This window comes from Momordica charantia (assembly GCF_013281855.1).
Source record: "Momordica charantia cultivar OHB3-1 chromosome 3 unlocalized genomic scaffold, Mcharantia_2.0 BLBB01000003.1, whole genome shotgun sequence".
NCBI lineage: Eukaryota > Viridiplantae > Streptophyta > Magnoliopsida > Cucurbitales > Cucurbitaceae > Momordica > Momordica charantia.
Window position 1 is genome coordinate 22,401,101 of NW_028275161.1, and position 23,009 is coordinate 22,424,109.

The 23,009-nt window shown below is 32.5% G+C and overlaps 1 protein-coding gene and 1 pseudogene across 9 annotated transcripts; both read right to left on the reverse strand.

Annotated features, from left to right (window-relative positions):
- Positions 1–745: 745 nt before the first annotated feature.
- On the reverse strand, positions 746–8,831 carry LOC111008712 (uncharacterized). Of its 9 annotated transcripts, none has more exons than XM_022281479.2 (10): positions 8,196–8,831; positions 7,084–7,816; positions 6,112–6,739; positions 5,738–5,906; positions 4,432–4,792; positions 3,619–3,729; positions 2,831–3,182; positions 2,004–2,229; positions 1,299–1,520; positions 746–1,171 (listed from the first exon to the last, which is right to left on the reverse strand). In XM_022281479.2, exons 1-10 carry the CDS (start codon positions 8,735–8,737, stop codon positions 1,018–1,020), a joined length of 3,498 nt encoding a protein of 1,165 aa, XP_022137171.1. In that variant the 5' UTR covers positions 8,738–8,831; the 3' UTR covers positions 746–1,017. The 9 variants fall into 9 exon arrangements, with proteins under 9 accessions (XP_022137171.1, XP_022137170.1, XP_022137173.1 ...); XM_022281478.2 differs by having other exon boundaries at positions 5,738–5,909; XM_022281481.2 differs by lacking the exon at positions 3,619–3,729 and having other exon boundaries at positions 5,738–5,909.
- Positions 8,832–14,275: 5,444 nt separating this feature from the next.
- Positions 14,276–15,119, reverse strand: LOC111008907 (zinc-finger homeodomain protein 2 pseudogene; annotated as a pseudogene).
- Between the last annotated feature and the right edge of the window lie 7,890 nt (positions 15,120–23,009).

The following is a 23,009-nucleotide window of genomic DNA, read 5'->3' on the forward strand; positions in this document are numbered from 1 at the left end:
GTCACTAGAAGAATTTAACATGCGTACAGATATATAGTTGAAGAACTTTTAAATTATTTTTGGTTTTTAAATTTTAAAAAATGCTCGAAACAATATGCATTTAGAAAATGAATGGAAATATTTTACAAAATAATTGTGTCATGATGTGAATAATAGAATTATGTCCTAAGTTTGATTGAGTTGGGAAGGTCTTGAATGAAATGGTTCATGCTACAAATTTGATTTAATTAAAATTTTATACGTGACATTAAAATTGAGTTTATTTTAGTTTAATAGTTCAACTGGTTAAGCCATTTATTTCCAATTAGAAATGCGATTGCACTAAAAACCGGTTTAGTTGATTTTATTTTTTTTTATTTTAATAATGATGCACTTATAACCTAGATTATTAAGGCATCAATGAGTTAATTTGGATGGTTGAAAGTTATATATTTACAACTTTTCTTTAAAAGAGGGAAATGATAGTACATTGAAAATTCTTTTTTTTCTTTTAAGAATGAATTCATTTCCTATTTTTATGTCAACTTTTATTTTAAGAAAGTTAATAATCTTTAATTAATAACTTTTAAAAAATGGTTGGGTGGGACAAATCTAAAAGAACGACTACACAAAGAATTAAAAGAAAATATAAGTTTCTGACCAAGAGTTATGAATATAGCTCAATTGGTTAAAGCATTCGATTTTCATCCCACGTCCGTTAAAACTCAGCTAAACTAATTTAAAAAGTCATAAAGCAACTCAAAAATTAACTTCGAACAAACTTATAACCTAGCTTTAAATTGAACCCAACCCTGTGTCTCCTCTCACCCAATGTACAATCTATAAGGATCGTCCAATTAAAGAAGAAAAACAAAACAGTGAACATCGCCTATATAGGGAGGGGAATGTGAAGCTACTTCTTGTATAACATTTTTTCACCGTACAATATTTTAGAGCAACAGGATGAGAACATGATAACAACTCCCCTTTAAGCCATGGGAGAGCGCAGCTGTGCATCGAGGTCGACAAAGACAAGATTCAAGACACAAGTTCATCTTGCAGAAGAATCTCGTAAATATCGGTTCGAAGATTGAGCTCCTTATCCCGCATAACTTCTTGGAGATCCGAAAGCTCTTTCGCGCTCAAAACGGAGTTCAGTTTGAGAAAACCATCAAGCCACAGTTTTTTTGACCTTAAGAACATACAACGGTTAGACAAAAGTGATACTGTTTATCTAAAGCATACGTACATCATTCATTCATAAACGAAAAGAACCTGGTTAGAATGATAGCTGGTGTAAATAACAAATTGGCTCTTACCACGGGCAGGAATGAATAGCTCGGAAGAAAACTCGTCGGGCTGAAGAAGGATCGCATGCTGTGTTCAGCTCATATGATATGTAACAGCGCCAGAGTAGAACAGAATGACGCAAATTCTCGTTTTCCAATGCCTTTTCGAACAGTCTACGGATTCTATGGAGAGAACCTCCATGACCCATCTCAAAGGATAATGCAAAAATCCAAAGAATCAAAGAAGGTTGCCTGAGAATATTACACACAAAATTGTCAAGCCTCAAGACCAGAAAAGCATGTATAATGTTCACAAGTAATTAGCAAAAGGAAATGTTTACAACAATGGATTGGATGGCAAATATACGATCAAAAGATAAAAGCAAGCGTCAGATTGAGAAAAGGTTTCAGTCAGAACAGAGATAAACCCATCCAACAGTCAGAATGAAAAGATAGAACAAGTAACGAAATAGATAATGAAGGGATGTGGAGTGCATCCATCACGCTCGGGAACGCGCAAGGGTTTAACTATCTAAGCGGCATCTTAAGAGAACACAACGTTGTAACTGCATTTTAAAATGAGAGATTTGGTTCAAGGATTGACAATACATAGCTAGCTAATCAGAGGCAAGTATGGAGAAGTTTAGAACTCAACCGTAAATTTTACAATAAGGGATACTGAAAACCAGACACAGGATTAGCAGTGTCATAAAGAGCACAAGGAGATCATCTTACTTCTGGCAGTAGTCATCAAAGGTCCATCGCAGTTTACTGGGTACCGAATAAATGTAGCTGATCTCCAGAAAAGCACTATAAAGTTCTGGATTTAATGGATAGGATTGCAATCCCTGAGAAACAGACTCCCGGACTTTCATTTGGCTTAATTGCTTATGATGTCTCCGAAGCATCTTCACGTAGTAGTTGAATAAATTTTCAAGCTGATAGCTCTGTTTTCTTCTTTCTGCACATGGATAACAATAGTAAGTAATGAATAATAAACCAAATAAACAAATAACATGAAGCAGAAACATTCTCTGTACTAGTTTTTTTTTTAATAAAAATTGAAGATAAAATAGGAAAACAATCTTCCTTCTTGACAATAGAGGCACATCTGTTGTGCGTGTAAGATCACAGCTGCATGGAGTGGTGCCAAATCACAGAACGTGAGCAAATATAGAAGCTCTCTTCAGAACGTAGAGCCAAAAATTTGTCATTTGTTGATTCACCATCCTCACAGCTATCGACAATTTACCACGTCTAGTTCATAAAGCTATTGCTCCATATCCAATGATCGGCTGCTGGGGGCACTAAGTTCATATTACTTGCTAACGCTAGTTCGGAAAAAAATAACTTTTATAATTAATAGTGGAGATTTCCCTAGAGTAAAACACAATGAAATACTGAAGGGCAATGAAAGCTTCCACTAGTGCAAATTAAGCAATCTTCTTCTTTAGAATGTACAGGGGGAGGAAGCGGGCAACAGATTCCGAGAAAATGGTTCAAGATTATCAGAATCGATAAGAAATAAATAGTATAAAAAACCAACAGAATTGGGAAATAACCTGGAAGTACCATGGAGAAAGCTTGATCTAAAACCTCAAGACCTGCATTGCATCCAGAGGTCAACTCCTCAAACAAAGCTGCAGAGGATATGAGAGCCACAGACGAGTCATCTATAACTCCATGGAGCCATGTAGACTGTACTGCCCTGACTTTTTCTTTAAAGCCTTGGTGCGCTCTCAGCACTTGCAAGCTTGATGGTTGACATTTAAATGGACTGTGTGCAGCACCACTTCCTAGGCAAGATAAGACGTGAACTGCACGATTTAATGAGTCATGACCCTTGATAGGATCATTCGCAAGCTCCATTTCAGCATACCAGAAATATAGTAGAGAAGCGTTAGACTTCTGATCCTGCTCCAGAAATCACAGCAGTTGAAATTAAATTCCACTCTCATAGAGTAAGCACCTCAAAACTCAGTTACAACAATTACAAAAATGCCAAAATTGAATAGTAACAGAAGTCCGTTTCAAGAAACATATTGTATGACATACATACAACTGATAGATAAAATAGGTCAAATATAAGCGAGGGATTTCAACATGGAGTTGCAAGTCAAGGCATCAAAAGAAAGCAAGAGCTTCAAGGAATGCCAATAACAAAAGTCGAAATGCAAGGACATTCTACTGTTTGGACACAGTTTTCTTCTCTTAAAATAAAAACTAACCCAAAGATGACGTAATTGAAGATTGTTTTTTCTTTTCTTAAAAAGTAGCATCAATAACACATAAACTGCTGATACTTTAGCACAGACAATGAGCATTCACATTTAATGATACAGTAATATACCACAGGAAGGCTTTCCACAGATGCCAATGCCATGTCAAATACTTTTCTAGCATGATCAATATTTCCATATGTTGCCTCTCGTCGTGCATAGACTCCACATAATAACACGTCCTAAAATTATCACAAGATGACGTCAATTATGTCAGACTTGAATAATTCAGTTATAGAAATAAATCATAGTGGTAATAGTACAAAAATGAGGATGTAGACCCATTGCATAAAGAACGTGTATCCAGAAGATGCGATTATTTCTATGCTTCATGAAAAAAAGGAACTTTCAATTACGATAGAGAAGACAATTAGCCACAAAAGGACCTTAGGGACCACCCTAGTATAATCAGGAATGAAGCATAAATGCGAGCCAAGAAAAGGACATCAACATTGATGATATGATGATCTTGTCACCAAATCGTGATCTAGTTTAGACTTCAAGTTTAGAAAATCCAAGGTCAATATGGTAAAAATAACCCAACTAAATAGGAGGTAACTACATAACTCATAAGCAGAAGTTTAAGATGTTGAAAGATGTAAATCCCATGGAGCTGTTGTCTCATGCAGTTGCACCTAAACTTCTATTCCATTATCTTACAATTTTTTTAATAGTAAAAATAATAATAGCAATGGCAATAACTTATTCCACATAAATTCAAAAGTTTTTGTCTGCTCTGACCTGGAACCCAACCACCTTCTGTCAGTACTACTATTTTTTTAAGAGTAAAGTTCCTTAATGACAACAAAGCATACATGGTGTACAGATAGACATTCAAACACAAATAAAGCATATATGTTGATAGTAAATAGAAAATAGACCACCTGACGATCACTTTTCAAGAGGTTCTTTGCCAAGGAACGGCAGGGGGTAACTGAGGAGCCACCAGAATTCATTTTTGTAACGAATAACTCTTCAGCAATTAAAGCAGCTTCTTCCAATATATAATTACGTGGGAAAGTCGTTAAACAAAGTAAGATAGCATTGCGAAGAAACTTCATCATGTCAGACATACTAGATAAGTTATCAGAACCTCCCACAAGGACCTCCAAAGTGAAGCCACCAGAGATATTTTGTCCTTTGTTAAGAACATCGTGGACACTTCTCAGGTAATGTAATATATCGTCTGGCAATGCCTCTAAACTAAGTATTCTCTCCATCCAACTTGAACTATTTGAAGAAGCCCTGATGGAGAGAAAAAATGTCAATCATTTGTCAAGCAAAGAGGTAAAAGGAATTTGCCTTTAAAAAGAAACCAGAGCAATATCTAGTTTTGCACATAACTAAGACATGAACATCACCGAAGACAAGAGTTGACAGCGATAAAAGGTTAGTGCTAAATGAATATCTTGATAATGACGATTGATCATACTGACACCAAAAACAAAACAGCTTCCTCCCATAGACAGACTCAAATTATAATACTATCAGAAAATTGTGAATTGATGGACACCTATAGCAGTCACTCCAGAAACCACCTGTTCAACATTTCCACCATTTTCAACCAAAAAACAACCCATTTGGCATTTCCATAGATTCTTAAACACCACCTGTAGCTTTGCTGTAGAAAAAGTATTTTGGCATCGAGTACTATAGTTATTGATTAGAAAACGGGGGAAGATCTCTTTTGAAGTTCTTAACTATTAGGCTCTCCTAAAATCCTAAGTCCAGGAGATAGACGGCAAAACTGCAAATCAATGGTTGAAGGGGGTGAGGACTAAATGTAGGAGCAAGAGAAGCTTTATCTCAAACGCTTCTCATAGTAACGACTTACAGGACTTCAGAATTAAATAAAAAACTCGCTTACTCTTTGCCTATTGTCTTCAGTTAAATCTTAGTTACTAAGCCTCAATCCAACCCAAAAAGGCACCTTGCAAGGTATCGTCCATCAATTAGAAGATTTTGTATTTCAAGAAGCTCTAGCATAATCTTTGAGAAACAACTTTTTACATGAAACATACTAATTCACTCAGCAAAGTATTTCACCGCTTGTTAAAAGATATCAATGCAGTTCACATATTCAAGTACAAAATAGAGAACATAATTATATATATATATATGAATATTACGGCTGTGGTTTTCAAACTGAAAACGACTATAAATAAGGTTGTACACAAGAACAGTATATACCTTGAATAGATTTTTCCACTAAAGAATTCAATTAGCTGATATATTAAGGATAAACGGGCTTCACTTGAAATCAATGAAAACAGGTACTCTTTGACATCTTCATATAATACAACTCTTAGAAGTTGTTCGTTTGCTTCTCCATCAGGCATCTCTTCATCATGAATAACATCTGCTGTTTCACAGTAAGAATTAGGATTACATAAACATGATATTGATTAATCAGTAAACAGACTCAAATGGCGCAATCATGTTAAATTTTCAGAATGCAAAGATTCATGGTATTCCAATGATTTCTGTGCGTACATGTCATAATAAATGTGAACTAAAAGAGTTGAGCTATAAAATAAAAAAGTATGCAGGCAGATGCAGGATACCAGTTTTTGCCCGGACAGGTATCCATTGTTCACAATCTCTTAGTGACTCTTCTTTTGACCATTTAGCCCAGGTTGAGGTGTCCTTAACCTCCCCATCTACCCCTAGATCAGTGTTAATTCCTAGAATTTTGAGCAAATCTTCAGTGCTATCTTCCCTTTCGATATCTTCTTCTTCCACATATTCCGCCATAGTCTCCTCTGCTGCAACACCCATTTCTGCAGTAGTTTCTGTGTCATCGCTATTTTTCTTCTCTTTGGGTGCTGGATCAGACCAACCCGTCCAACCACCTTTATCATCAGCCTCTAAGGCCTCCTCCTCTTTAATAACCTTTTGTCTATTTTCCTCTTCTCTTTCTAACCATGTAGACCAACCAAGGGCACCTTCTTCACCAACTCTTTCACCGTCACTATTCCAAAAGTGTTCAAATAATCTTTGTTTACTTCGATCATTTAAATGCAGAGCAGGGCAGAACAAGCTAAATTCAATCTCAGCCTGAAATAAAGCAGTAGCCAACTCCTGATACCCAGCCTGCCACTCAAACCTGCACAAACTCAGGAAAATATCAACCATACTAAGTTCTAGCTGAATATGATCATGCTCCACAGAGGGTTTGGCAGTTTGATTGGCCTGCATCAAACAGAAAAAGAAAATACAGAAAATTTGAATAAAAAGAATGGAATCTATCCACACATAGGAATAAGAAGATTTGTTTAAATTCAAAATAATCAGGCTGAAAAAAGAATTTTAGTGCACATATGACTTCGGGACTTGGGAAAAGGGGAAAAAATTACAAAAACTAGATAAAGAAGTCCACCTAAAAAAGAGTAAAAGCTTGTAAAACAAAAGCAGGCATACATCTTCTTTCAACCACAGATGCTCGTAACAAAAACTTCATAAAGTTCGATAAAACAGAAAGTAATGTGCAAAATAAGGTGATGCCCAAAGTACATATAGTAATTTGACTTGAGAACCTGCCTAATGTGCTGGTTGCATGCAGCAGATAGAGCTTGAATCGCATGTGCATACATTTGTCTCATGTCTGAAACCTTGAATCTCGAGAACTCCCCTTGAATGAGATGCAAAAACTCTCTCCACAACTTATAACTCCCAGAATGCTGCATCAGTATCTTCTCCCATCTACTAATCACCACATCAATATTATCTCTGTTCTGATAGGTCTTGAGAAGGTATAGCAATAATTCCTCATTCTCTGGGTTAAGCTCAGCAGCCTTCTCGAGTATGCTAATTTTTTTCTCTAGAGTTTGCAAGCGAGCACCTTTCTGAGGTTGCATGGCTGCAACCTTATCTTGAAATTCAGCAAAATCTAACCAAGCCTTCTCGTCATGGGGATGCTCCCTAGTAAGTTTATTAAACTCCCGAGTTTTTCGTAGCACTTCATCTTCCCAAGATTCCTCGAGATTATTTGATGTTTGAACATCCGACAAAGGAATGAAATCATCCAAGAATGTATCTGAAATTTTTCTAGAAAAACCGATGCGTACACGTTTGAAGTTCTTATGTCGCTCTATGGCTGCATTCTTTGCAGACCAATATCGTCCACCCGATTTTACTTTACTATCCAACGCATCAGCATCAGCATCTCTGAATAAGGCTGAGCCGCTTTTATTCCACTGATAAAATCCATGAACATAAAGTCCAGGTCTTTCCCCAGGGTTGAGTGGCCTGTAACGTGCAACATCCATCCTGTATTGTGATAAAACACAGATAGTGAACTTAAACTTCAAATCTGAAGCAACCAGTTTTGGCTGCTCATCTTCCATGGAAAAAGTGAAAAGACTGATTCTAAATGTCTCGCCAATAGTTCCAAACAGAAAGTTGTTTCCTCTAAATTGCAAACTTCAAATGCCGCTTCTTATAGATTGTAAGTACACTTATGGTTAAAGAGGACCTGAATTCCTAGCTTCAACTTCAGAGAACTATGGGATTGAAAGCTACAATTTTCATCATATGCATTATATATAAAAGATATCATCTTCCACGATCTTCCCCGAAACTAGTAAAAAGAGTTGGATTGGAAGAATCAAAGTACGTTCGAAACCCTTAGAAAAAACAATATGAATACCTGTAAAGAGACCCGAAAGCTAAATTGTCCCGGTCTCCCTGAGAATCGAAGTAATAATCTTTGGAAGGTCTGCTACTGTCGTCGGCCCAAGCTCGAACGTCGGACTTTCTCGAACCATATTCGCCGAAGCCTCCACTTTCTTCGTATTCATTTCGCCTCCTCCTCTTCTTCTTCTTCTTCCTCCTCTCTTTCCTCTTTTCATGCTCGGAATCGTCGTCCGAAGCAGAAGACTCCAGCAATTCGTATGATCGAGAAGACTTCTGCGCCCCAGGTTCGGCACTCGAACCTCCTTCATCCTCCACAGCGTCTTCCCGGTTGGCATCGTCTGAAAGGGCAGAATAGACAATATTTTGAGAAGAAATAGCATCGTCGATGACGGAGAGGTCGGTGGTGAAGCTGGAGTTGCAGAGCCACTGAGGAACGCTTGAATTGGGCAAGGTTCCCTGAGGATTTTGGGGCGCGAGCGAGAGCGGGAAGAGGGAGATTTTGGGGTTTGGGTCTTGAGCTGGTGACTCCTCTTCTGCTGTAGCTTCCAATTCCATGGTTGGTTACGCAGAATTTGCCCGCGAGATGAAAGCCTACGAGGGAAGTGAAAAGAGGCAAAATGTCCAATTCAATCCGTGCGACGGACCCAGCCCCAATCGAGTCGGAAATATATATATATATATATATTATTATTTTTTAATTTGTTGACACGACAAATATTGATACGAGTTATTAACAGCTCTTACTAAAAATATTTAGTAAAATTAATAAAATAACAACTACATTTAATCTTTTCATCTTTTCAAATAGTACTTAAAAAAAAAGGGAGTCAACATTTTATCAAGATGATATATATATGTAATATATCACTTATTTATTTATTTATATATATATAAATATAATACTACTAATATAAGTGGTGGATGATACAATTGCAATATACATATAATATATATATGATATATTATTGATACACGTATTTAATATATTTTTAATATGCATGTCATATATATATAATATACTATTAATATGAATATCTATGCCATATGTATGTGATATACTATATAAGTGAAAATTTTTGTTATATTTGAAAATTTAAAAAATAGGAGACATATTTTGAAATTAAAAAGAATTATCCACCTACCACAATTTCCCTCTAATAAAATAATAAAATGATAATATTATGCAAACTAATTGCTAATAAACTAATACAATTATAATATTATCCAAACGATTCTCATTCACAACTTTTACTTAGACATACTTGTTGATTTATATTATTTTTTTAATACAAAAAGTGCAGTGGAAGATTCGAATTGATGACCTCTTAACTAGATATAGGTGTTAATTACCATGGAACTCATGTTGATGATTTATATTAAAAAAAACTAATAAAATTATTATATTATACACATATTCATTTGCTGCCGTCAAATTTTGCTGTCTTTCATTAATTATAAGGAGAAAAAAAAAGGACAAAAAAATGTCAAACTATATATCGTTATTATTTACATTAAAGTCATTTTAAATTTTTTTTTTCCAAAAAAACCAACATGAATATGTCTCAGTGCTAATTGACATATATTAATTCCCTCAAAGTTGGAGGATCGACCCCTCATATCTTAAATCATCGCACTAAAAAAATCTCCAGAAAAAATGTCAATTCAACGTGAAATGTTTATAATTATATGTTGTTTACGTTTTAGGATTCATTTTAAAATTATAAACATTTTTTTCTATCTTTTATTCTATTGGGAAAAATACATTTTTTGTCTGGAATATGTGTCTATTTGGTCCCTCAAGTTTTAAAATGAACACTTTTGCTCCCTAAAGTTTGAATTTAGTGTCTTTATAGTCCCTCAAATTTCAAAATATACATTTTTAGACAATTGAAGTTTGAAAAATAGTTATAAATGATCTTAAGTTTGAATAATATTAGATGACGGGACACTTTAATTACCGACTCGGTAAAATATATTAATCTAATAATATATTTATGAATAGTTGGACTTTTATTTTTTCAATTTCTTATCTTATTCTCTCCCCCCTTCCACCTTCCCCTTCCTCCCATTGTCCGGTGAAACTCACCGCTGGTCCACCAACTGCCCGATGATCTTCGCCGGCCACGAACCTTGGTCGTTGGCATCTCTCGTTCAAGCTTCATATTTTCGGTTTCGTTTTACTTTCCTTTTTCAATGATTTTGACAACATTTTTTCACTATTCGATAACTTTTTCTATTTTTTCAACGATCCATTTCTTTTCCAGTAGCTTGTTTATCTTTTCTAGCGTATTAATTAAATTATATAATATATATTTTATATTGTTATATGGTTGGTTATATTATAAATACATTTTTAAAGTACTTTTCAATTCTTTTTTCCAACGAACCTTTTTTCTGGTTTTTTAAGAGACCGACGAAATCTTTTGATATAACCTACAGTAGGTAAACATACACTTGTCCAATATTTTTATTATTATATATTAAAATATTAGATTATATAATATATACCTACCTAACAAATATAAAAAAGAATATACTCAATAATCAATATATCTAACATATACTTCATAATAGACTCCCTAAGATTTGGGGTTGGTTAAAAGGGTGAAATAAAAATTTCAGGCATCATTTGGTTGTGTAAATGGGGTTCCAATGACTTTGAGAGTTGCCATTTGGAACAAGATCCAAAACCAGCCATCGCCTTGTTTCCCAAATCCCTCCTCCGGTGAGAGCAAGCATCCGGCGACAGCAGCAATTGTTCCAACCCACGCAACCTTCCAGCAGCGAGACACAGAATGGTGGTGCGAGGATATGCAACCCATGCAAGTGGCTCGCCGGCAGCAATCTAGGAATAAATGCGTAAGGCTCGTTTGATAACGTCATTGTTTCTTTATTTTTAATAAAGATAAATGAATTGCATAGCCTCGACATCTATGAATTCGAGTGTGATAAAATAATATTCTTATTTATGTTTTGGAACAAATTAGAAATGTGACAAAGAAATAAGAAACTTGTTTTAATCGTTTTCAAAATTTCTATACAATTTTGAGACTGTTCTCAAAAAATGAGAAACAAAAGATATAGTTAGATGTAAAATGTTTAGGTTTCTTAAGAAATTTGAAAACGAGAAACGAGAGTGTTACGAAACAGAGTCCATAGTGACTCAAATCTGCGGCTTCGTTCCCCAGTCGATCAAAAGAGGAAAATGGTAGAATTTAGGAAAAATTGAAATGGGATGTCGGAGAAGAATATATATGGAAGGGAGAATAAACAAAAAGAATCTTTTAATACAACGTCATAAAAAGTTTTTTTTTTCATTACTAATATCTAAAATATTCTCACACTTTTTTCTTAGTTTTCATTAACGAAGGATACAATTGCAAATTTAATACTATTAGGAATCTAGACCTACATAAAAATTTTATACTTCTAAATTTTTTTTAATGATTTGGATCCCTTCATTGTTTGTGGTTCACAACATTACGCACTCAATTTTTTTCTTTTTTTTGTTTGTTGGTGAGTTAAAAAGATTCAACCATGTGACTCGTGTTATTACTTAACATCCATTGGTTATAACTTGACAAAGAGTAAGAAATATCAACTTAGTGTCAAATTTGGTTGCTCCCCTTACAATTTTAATTTTTTAAGTTAGTCTAAAATTTCAATATATATTGCATTAGAAATCATTTAAGAAACAAACCATGATTTTAGAAAAAAAGACGACAAAACTTGTCAAATACCTCCACATTTTTACTTTGAACATAGGCTTCATAATATTATCATTCCTGATATTTTCCCTTATCTAGCAAATATAAAATTTGGTCAGAGAAAACACAAAACCAATAAATTTTGATCTTTTATGTATGTATATGTAATTATATATAGTTACATATATACATGGACATGAAAGGGCAGTGATGGAAGAAATGATTTTGTGGGTATCCAATTGACCATTTTGGCCATGGTAGGAAGGTGAGGAGGGAGGGGCAATGGGGGGAATTTGGGTGGGGATAAAAAACGAGTGGCTGATGGGAAGGAGACTGTAGAAGTGAGGGAGGGTGCAGAAAATTCACGTGATTGGATGGGGAAAGTGAATAAAAACAAACAAATAAGTATGGCTTCGGGTTTGGCAATTGGGCATAGAATGAGCGGTGGTGGAGCTGCGCTATAAATTATAATGCAAAACATCATAATTCATTACGCAAATGCCGACGGGAATGAAATCGACACTACACCCCATAGCCGTTTGGCTTTACTTTACTTACGTACTATTTTCTTTTTCTTTTTCTTTTAACATTTTCAAATTTGAACCCAATAATACTCCGTCACTTGTCTCCCTACTTACTACCATTAAAAGAGAATAAATCTCTCACGTCTCTCCCTTCTTTTGCATGACTCTTTTCATTTTTGTCAAAAATATAACGGTTGTCGTTATTGATATTAGTGATCTCATGTTGAAAAGATAAGAGATCTAACATGAATATTGATATGATATTTGCACCAAAAAGTTCAAACAAGAATGCGGTAAAAAATAAAGGGATCTGGGCAAAGATTTGCGAGTTAGGAAAAGTCACCGGGTTGAAGGTTTGAAATGTGCTTTAATGAATAAGACACTTAATTTCAAAAATTGAAATTTGAATTTTTTTTTTCATCATTTGATATTTAGGGGAAGAAATATGCCACTCATTTCGCGGTCATAACATAGCTACTACACTTGTAATATCTTGAAATATGTTTGGAATCTTTTGAAATAGTAATTTAATGAATAATATTTAGATGTTTATTGGTCCATAGATACCTCTCTTCTCTTATTTACTATCTTTAAAAAGTTGTCAGATAAGAGATATAAAATATTTTTTTTATTCCATTTTCTTAAAAGAAAAAAAGTTGACAATTAAAAAATTGGTGTGGGTAGAAAGATACCTACTGCCTACAGATAATTATTTTAATTTATTTTAATTTATTTTTTCTTTAATTTGGGATTGGTACTCAAAAACTATGTCATTTGTTTTTATCATTTTCCAACTTATACCCATTTAATGTATGTTTAAATTTTCGTAGGAGCGCATGATCAATACATTTGAAAATTTTGTCAAGATTTTGTTATCCAACGTCGAATTTATGTAAGTTTATATGTGTCCACATTGAAATTAGAAAATTTAAGATTACCTAGCTTGTACTAACGAGTTTCGGAAATTAACGTAATTTGTCTCGTACACTCGAAATAAAATTTAATTTCTTATTGGGAAAATTTATGTTGATTATGAATGTGGTAAGTTTATATATATATATTTAGTTTAAGCAATTTGTTTTTATATTTGTTATGTGTGGAAAATACATCCAACCTAAAATGCTAATCATGAACAATAATGGTAAGTGCCCAATAATTTAATTTTTGACATATAGTTTCATAGAACAATTCTAAAAATAGTTAAAGCAAACTCAAAGAACAAACATTATATTATATCTCGCTTAAAAACAAAATTCAAACCAACACTCATAACTCATAAGTACTAAGTGAGGTTATTGGTACGTAATCATTTCGTTTTTATGCGTTTTCTTTTTATTTATTTCGAAAATAGTTTTGAAATCTTACAAAATTGAAAACTAAAATAGCTGATCACAATTTTGATTAATTCTTATTTTACATATCCCATGTGGGGAATCATTTTTCCTATTTCGAGCTTTAAAAATATATATTTAAGATTTATAGCGTATTACTAATTAAAATTATATCATTTCCACATAGCTTTAATCATTTTCTTAATGGAATATAGTGATGCCAAAATGCTTAGTTTGACGCTTTTAAAATTTTTGTTTCTTCGCGTAATTAAAGTTTCGTATATTTTCTATTGTTTTTAATGGTGAATTGGTAAAAGAAAAACAAAAAATAATCATGTGAGGCGTAAAAGAATTCGACCAATTTAGGGGGTAAATGAGAATGAACTAATAATTGAAGGATGAAACTGAAAAATGGTCAATAATTCAGAGATCAGAGCCTGTGTTCACTGTTCTGTTCTCTACGCATGGTCAGTGTCAGTAATTTTCATGAAAATTTGGGGAGAAAAAAAAAAGAGCACAGAAAAAGAAAGTAAAAAAAGGAAGACACAGAAACACACTTTTTTTTTCCTGGAAGAAAATTAGTTTTATATAAATATATAATACAGCGGAAAAGCCCATATAGACCCTCTTAAGCAAGAATAAGAAAGGGATCTGAAAGGAGAAATTAGGCCTCTAATAAAATCACATCTGGAGGATTAATTAATTTAATTGGAATAATTAATTAATTAATCTTACTGCGTTAGAGAAGAGGCATTTCCAGTGGAAGCTGCAGAAGTAGAAGAGAAGGCATTTTTGTGATTGTGCATCCAAACCTTGAAAACTTGGCGAGTGACGCCCACGCTCCGGCAGAACCTCTCGATCTCGTCGTCGAGATCTTTCCTCTGCAGCTTCCAGCCCAATTTCTCGGCAAATGCGAGCATCTTGTCCTTCTGATCGGGCGTGAACTTTGTGCGGAAGCGCTTCTTTCCGGTGTCGGCGGCGGGGGAGTACTCGACGACGGCGTGGCGGTCGTAGTCGATGTTGAGGGCGTCGTCGGAGGCGGAGGCGCGTGGGGCGACGATGTAGGTGAGTTTGCGGTGGAAGTTGCGGTGGCAGCCGCAGGCGGCGCAGTGGAGGTGGTTGGGCGGAGAGGAGGCGTCGTCGAGGGTGAATTCGCCGCAGCCGTCGGTGGCGTAACTGCCGAGACTGGCTGCATGGTTTCGAAGGCATTCTCTGTAATGGTAGTTCGAGTTCTCTCCCTCCATTATCTCTAATTTTTGCTCTCTCTCAAGAACAATGTCGGAATTTTTATTTTTATTTTTTTCGATTGAGTGTATATAATGGGAATATGGGGCTTTTGGGGATGCCAAACAAGCCCTAATGAGAAAGAGAGAGGGAGGGGTTACATAAATTTGGGTTAAAGATAAAACTTTTATGTATGTATATTTCATGTACACATGCATGTGTATGTTTATATATGTATGTATTATGTGCATATACATACATATATATATATATATGCAAAACAAAAGCTATACAACATTTTACAAAAAAAAAGCTAAATTTATGGAATGGGCCTAATATTTTAGCCAGGTGTCGTTGATTTTATTAATTAATATTCACGATTACGAACATTTTTGGGTTTGATACTAAATTAAAATATTCATGGGTTTCGTCTAAAAATCAATTGATAACAAGAGGAGTAATCGATGTCTATTATAAACCTTTTGTTAGGTCTCTTATGTTTTCAAGATGGAATCTCTGACAGATTTGACTAAACCTTTTAAAGCTCTTAGTTTTATATTGATGATTAGGTAAAATGTTATCATGGGAAATGATTTTTGTGATTGTTTAATCTAACGTAATTAATTACTTTAGAGATAAATCTCATGCAAAAGTACTTAAATAAAAACATGATATATATAATTTTAATTAAATTCCAAGAAAAATTTTGAGTCTTTTATTATATAACAAAATTTAAGATTTCACAATTATTTGCCTATAAAAAAGAATAGTTTGAGCTATGTTTATATGTCGTTGCCCTCAATTTATAGAACTGTACAATCATATAAAAAAAATTAGATTGTAAAATTTTGGCCCTCCTAACTTTGCCATTGTTAAAAAATATTTTTTTATGAGCATTTAAAGTGAAATTAATGTATTCTAGTTAAATAGATTTATTTGGCCTGCGGAAGTATAATGACCAGAAGGACGAGCAAGATATGAAAGGGGGAAGAATCTTTATCTTGGGCCTTGGCAGACATTTTTGAAAAAAAAACATTATGGTATATAATGGCTTGGTTCATGAACACAGACAGAGACATTACAATATTTGAATTGTTGAAAAAAAAAAAAGAGTCAATAAATATTAAGTATTAAAGACAACCTGTGTCATTGTCGAACTAATCTTTGCAAGATTTTTCAAAAAAGAAAAGAGGAAGAAGGGAAAAAAAAAAAAGCAACAGTCCCTTCTATTGTAATTTTGGACTGTTACGGTGGGCTTTAGTGTCCAATAAAAAAAGTTTTGGAAACTTGTCAGCAGACCCGTGAACCATTCGGGTTTTCCGGCAATAATTCACCCCCGGAAATATACCCAACAATAATTGCAGTAATTTTTAACGTACCGTTTTTTTTTTCATTTCTAATTTTATTTTATTAGGACGCTTAAGTATCTAACTACTATTTATATTTTTTCTTAGTCGTTTTTTTGAAATATTTTCAAAATTGTATAAAAATTTTGTAAACAATAAAAATAAGTTTTATCATTATTGAATCTATGAGTGTTACGATGCAATTCAATTTTTTTTTATAAAAAACGAGAAAACAGAGGTAAGAAACGAAAACGTTACTAAACGGGCTCTTGAATCCCCATCACCGATATGTTATATTCTAAAGACAAAATACAAGTAAATAATTTTAGTAATTTCCACTCTATGGAGTTCAAAACAAAAATATGGGTTCACGTAATTTGTTGAAATTATGTAATAAAATGATTACACTTAATTTTTAAGTTTCTAGTTAAGGAATATTTGTATATAATATAAAGTATGGATTTTAATTATTAGAGTTTATATAGCATGTTGGATTCACCCATCTTATTTTATTTATTGCAACAAAAAGGGAAGGTGAGAATCTAAATCTCCAAATTTAGAGAAATAATCGGTATGTAAGTTTACTCATAGAAGGTTGATAAGATTAACAAATTCATTGAAATATTAAATATGGACCACTTTCCAACATTGAGTAAAATTAACAAATATGACCCTTGAGCAGAAAATCCATGAATTAGATTTTAATTTTGTTTTTATATTTTGTAAGCTAAGGATTTTGGTTAAAATCATCATATATTGGAGTAACATCTAACAAACGCGTTTCTTATTATTAGACTTGGAGTAAATAAAACTTCATTAATTGATCGAGAGTCTATGATTGATAGTAGAGTTACAAAGCTATTGTACTATGTAACAAAAAAAAAAACGAATTACGAATTCTAATACTCTCCTCAAAATGGAGTGTGAATATTCAAGACACCCATCTTGGATAACAAAGTAGTAAAAGATAAAGAAGGGAGTGACTTTATAAAATATCAGCGAGACAGGATGCAGAACAAACAAGGATGAGCTTGATAAGTCCTGAAACAATATTATCACGAACGACGTGGTAGTCTAACTCGATGTGTTTGGCCCTCCCAGGAAACACATAATTGATGGCAATACGCACTGCTGCTTGATTATCACAAAATAAAAGATTGAGTCGGTGGTTGAAAAGATATATGTAACTTATCTAACCAATGAGAGCATATTAGACTTAGAGTAAATAAAACTTTCTTGACTTCATTAATTCATCAAGTGTCTAATAAATAGACTGATATTACAGGAGCTTTACAAAGCCATAACTAACTATGGTAATTACAAATAACTAATTACAAAGTCTAATATTTATTATGTTTTACAATGATAACTAAATTATTCTTCATAGGAAGTGTGATGATACATTAATAGTAATTAATTTCCAAAATGTAACAAAATTTTAATATTCATTATACACATGAATTAAAAACAAGTTTTGAGTAAAATATATATTTTTTGATACCGGTCTTTCAAGTTTCAAACAACTCTTTCAGAATCATTAATATAACTTTTCTCAAGAGGACTAATTATGATATATAGTTTGTTTAGCTATGTTAAATCAATTAATTAAGGGTATTAATTATCCTATTTTAGTCATCTCAATCATGGATTCCCACTCACTCATAAGAACATCAAACAATAACAACACAATATAATATATTAATCATAAATTAGAAATCATAATGATCAATTATATAAATATAATTACCAAGAATAATTATCACGTAAACTATATGATAAATTAGGTTCCCTATTGATGCATGCATGCACCTCTACGACTTTGAGATGCATGCGCGAAGTGGTTAATAATTAATTAATGGTTATTAGTTAATTAAGTATAAAGAGTGTGGGGTCGTCGTTTGTTGAGTTGAGAACTTGAGAACATAACTATTAACTAATTAATAATTAGCTAAAGAATGTGAGGAAGTGGTCGCAAATTAATGTATTATATTATATATGTAGCTTTGACTTAGATTCTATGTACCTTTTGGTTTAATTTTCTCAAAAAAAAAAAAAAATTATTGACCATTTGACAACTAAGTTTTGCTATAAGAGTAGAATTTATAATATAAGCTTTTGGAATATATATATATATATATATACACGCAGTGGTTTTTTTTTTAATATAACTTCTAGTATTTTAGTTTGAGGGTAGATTTCCTATTTGGTCTCAATATTTCAAAAACGGACATTTTAGGGTCTATTTGATAAAGTTCATTCTTTGTTTACCTTTTTCAATTTTTTTTATAAGAAATCTAAGCATTTTGCAATTAATTTTTTTTCTTGTTCTCATTTTCTATTGGTTCCAAAATATAATAAAAAAAATTGTTTTATCATATTTGAATTCATGGAGGTTGGCGAACAATACAATTCATTTTTTTTTATTAAAAATGAAGAAACAGAAACATTACCCAAAGAGGTCCTTAGTTACCAACTTTGAAAAATAGTTCTAAATGGTCTATGAGAACAAATTAACGCTAGTGTATTTAACATAAATATGACGGTGGGTTAAACTTGGTGAGTGAACTTTACTAACTTAGATTTTTTAAATGATCGAGGCATTAAAAATATATATATTCATTAATTTGTTTTAGGATTGTTGTGGTCATTTTTCCCTTCTTAAGGTCCCTTTTCTTTTCAATGTGGGATCCTTAACATGCCCCCTTAAGATCGATGGATCGGATGCTCGTTTGAGCTTGTTGGGCTCTGATATCATATTAATATTCATGGGGTTCCATCTCAAAACCAATTGACTATGAAAGAAGTAGTTCATATCTATTATAAACCATTGTAAGGTCCCTTTTCTTTTCAATATGAGATCCTTAACATACTCTTTTTACCTTCACTTCCCAATCATTTCCTCCTATAGTCGCGACAATTGTTGCTAACTCATGCTACTGTTGCCTCAGTCGTTCCTTTTCTCCCAAAGCACTATAAATATTCATAGGGTTTTATCTTTAAAATTTAAAATGGTAATAAGAGGAGAGCTCATCTATTTATAAACATTGTTGAGTCCGATGTGAGATCCTAATTAACATGCCTCTCAAGATGATGGCTCTTTTGGAATCATAACATCTTGGTCGAATCCTTTAATTTTTTTTGGATCGCATGGTCGTTTGAGCTTGTTAGACTCTGATACCATCTAACTATTCATATGTTTAATATCAAAACTAATTGACAATGAGAGAAGTAGCCTATTTATAAACCTACCACTCTCTCACATTGTTTCTAGAGACCATTTATCTAAAATTTTGTAAAGGTTGAAGAATAACAGTGTTAGTTTTTGGAAACTAAAGACACACAATAGAAACATATCCTAAAACTTGATACAAACTAGAAATATAATTTTAGAAAATAAAATTCAAAAGTGTATTTTATCTTTCTTTTCCCATCTCTTTTATTTTCTAATTTTAGAAAATAAAAGAAAAGAAAATAACATTGGACAGTTTTTGTTCCTTATTCATGTATAAACAAAAATGAGTTGGGAATCTATATTTTTAAAAATACCTATTTATAATTTCTTGCTTATAAGCAGAAAAGCTAAATTTAGTAATTTTTTAAATTTATTAGACAGTTTTTAAATTTTTTAAAGTTATGATACGAATTAGTGCAATTTTTTAAAGTTCATATGACTGGATGTTTTTGTTCGGTCCATTCTTCTCCCCCTATTTTGTATTTTATTTATTTTTAACCATGTTCATGTTGAAATACATATTTATAATTAATTAATTGTAACGACATTTTTTAGAAAAAGTTATATTTTTAAAGGGTATTACTACAAGGAAAATTAATTAATTTAAAATATAATGTAAAATAGAAAATAAAAAAACAAAATCTCTAGTCAAATTGGCTAAAAATGGAAGAAGCCAAAAGGCAAATTTATTTAGTTGTTTCTGTTTATCTTATACCTTAAAAAAGCTTAGGTGTCATGTAATAATATAAAGAAATTATTTATATATTTCATCATATAAATAAGTGCATATTGAAGCATGTTTTTAGGTTAAATAGAATAGGTGTTTGGAAATAAGGATAGGCTAGCCAGTTTTGTCTGCAATTCAGTGGACAGCATGGCTGGAAAATTCTGGTTTAGTCTTTGGATTTTTCATACACAATCAGACACTAAACTTATTCCAATCACTTCAATATTCAAACGCTAATATCTTACTTTATTTTACGCAGAGTTTGTCCCAAAATTTTGACCAGAAAAATAAAATTATGAAGGAAAATTAATTATTAAATATAAAATTCCCATTTTGATGGATGCTTGTGATTTGCGGCATTCATATATGCGTTCACATCCATGCATGCATTCACACACATACATATACACGTATGTGAACTTTGGATTAAAATTAAAAATTAAATATAACGAATTGAAAATTGAAAAATCAACTTCTAAGACGATAGAGATTGCTTACAGAAATGGTGAACTCCACAAAGCTTGGACTTAGATGAGGCCGAAGAACGAATGAACCTGTATATTAGAGAGTAAAAAGTTCTGACGTTCAAACCAATACTTATCCAATCTATACTCATAAAGAAAATATAGTTTCGCGTACTGAAAAATGAGGTGTGCAGCTTTATTTGTAGGCGTTCAACTTCATACAGCAGTTCAGGAGCGGTAACGACCGTCACATAAATCACGACGTACTGTCGAAAAGACGGCTGAACGATTTTGTGATATAGCTATGAATCAAGGACGAGGTAATGCATGGACGAGCTATGAATTGAAGATGAGGTAATCCGTGACTGAGATATCACTTATGGCCGAACTATCTCTTTTGGTTAAAGTATCTCTTATGGCTGAGCTATCCTTTAAATTGATATATTACTCTTCAAAAAATGGTCGATTCGAGACTTCCTACCTTAACTTATGGTCAACTCTTCTTATCGACGATTCACGTGTCACGTCATCTTTTATGACTTAAAAAAACTAAATTAAAATTAAATTAAATCATAGAAACTAAAATTGAAACTTTAAAACTATAATACCCAACTTTAAAATTTAACCAACAAAAAAAACTTTTTTATCCTTTTATAGATCTATATATATTTTAAAATAACATATCATAAATGTTTGATTAATCATTTCTTTTTTAGTACAATACGTGGGTGGAAAATAGAACTCACAATCTCTTAGTTAAAATATATACCAATTACTGTTGAACTAGGTTCATTTTGGACCTTTCACGACGTTTGGTTAATTATATATTATATATATCCCGGATGGTACTCGTATATATAAAGAAATACGGTGTGTTGGTTGCCACGTGGTTTATCATGCATGCACCCGACCGAACTCCAATAATCAAATTTAACTTTCCAAACATTACAGAGCGATTCCAACTCCATAACTCGACAACTTCTGTTTCCAACTGTTTTCCTTATTTAAATCAACTTAATCATCCTAATACACAACATTCTTCTTCTTCTTAATTTCTTTAATGGCAACATGTCTCGTTCGATTCACTTCTTCTTTTTATTTATTTTTTCATGAATTTACTAGTTGGTTTAATTTGATCGATAATATCATTTACTTTTACTGACAAAGAAGACTAGAATTCTTAAATCAAAAATTTAAATTAACTGCACCTTAGTTGGGATTGCAAAGTGGATTCCTTTTGCCGTATTGAAATTTTGTTGGCATACATCATTTTAAAAATTTATCTACGAATTAATCAATAAACTACCTAAAAGGTAACAAATAGAACTTTCAAAATCTAGGTAATTAACCAAATGTTCGAAATCAAGTCAAAACAAGTACTTCAATTATAAGAGAGATAAAAATAAAGAGCTACAACCAAGAAAATACCTTAATCTAGCTGCAAAATTAATAAGGTGAAAAAAATGTAACCAAAAGACAAATAAAATTTTCACATTTAGGTACAAGTATCTAACGTGAGGCTAAATAATTCATACCAAAAAATGTTTCACCCAACCGCAGCACCTTTTTTTTTTTTTTTTTGATACATATATATAGTGTTAATTTTTATTTTTTTAGTTCAAATAATATTACCTCCTTTAAGTTTAGAATTCAATATCCCAATTTTTTTTTTGAAAAAAATTCAATATCACGAAATTGAAAATTGGTAATAGAAAAAAAAATCTCTCTAACAAAATTGATTGGCAATAAATTCACATCCTTTTAAATATTAACTAGTATTAAAAACTCTAAGCCAATATATGTTGTAAAATAAAACAACGCTTGTGAAATAAGTAGTTTTTCTTATGTTGCTTACACTAGTGGATTTTTATAATCAAGACTCATTGTTTGAGCTGAGTAACACTTAGACCTCATGATAGGTGGTACCTCAAGGTCCCAAGTGTTTACCACTATACCATCCTTGGGATGGAAAAGAAAAAAAAAATTATTATTAGTCAAAGTTATTAGATTTAAAAAAAAGGATGTAAACAATAAAACAACTATCCCCACTTTACATACAATATATTAATAGTATTTCTAAAATGTCATAAAAATGTGAAATATAAGGTTTTTTAGACAACAAGTCAGGGGTATGAGGTTCGAACCTCCGATCTCAAAAAAAGGAACATATGTCGATTACCACTAAACTAAGCTAAAAAAACATAAGTATTTTTAAATGCACATTTTCTTTTTAAAAACCATACAATTTCATTAGAAATATTAAGGAATTGTC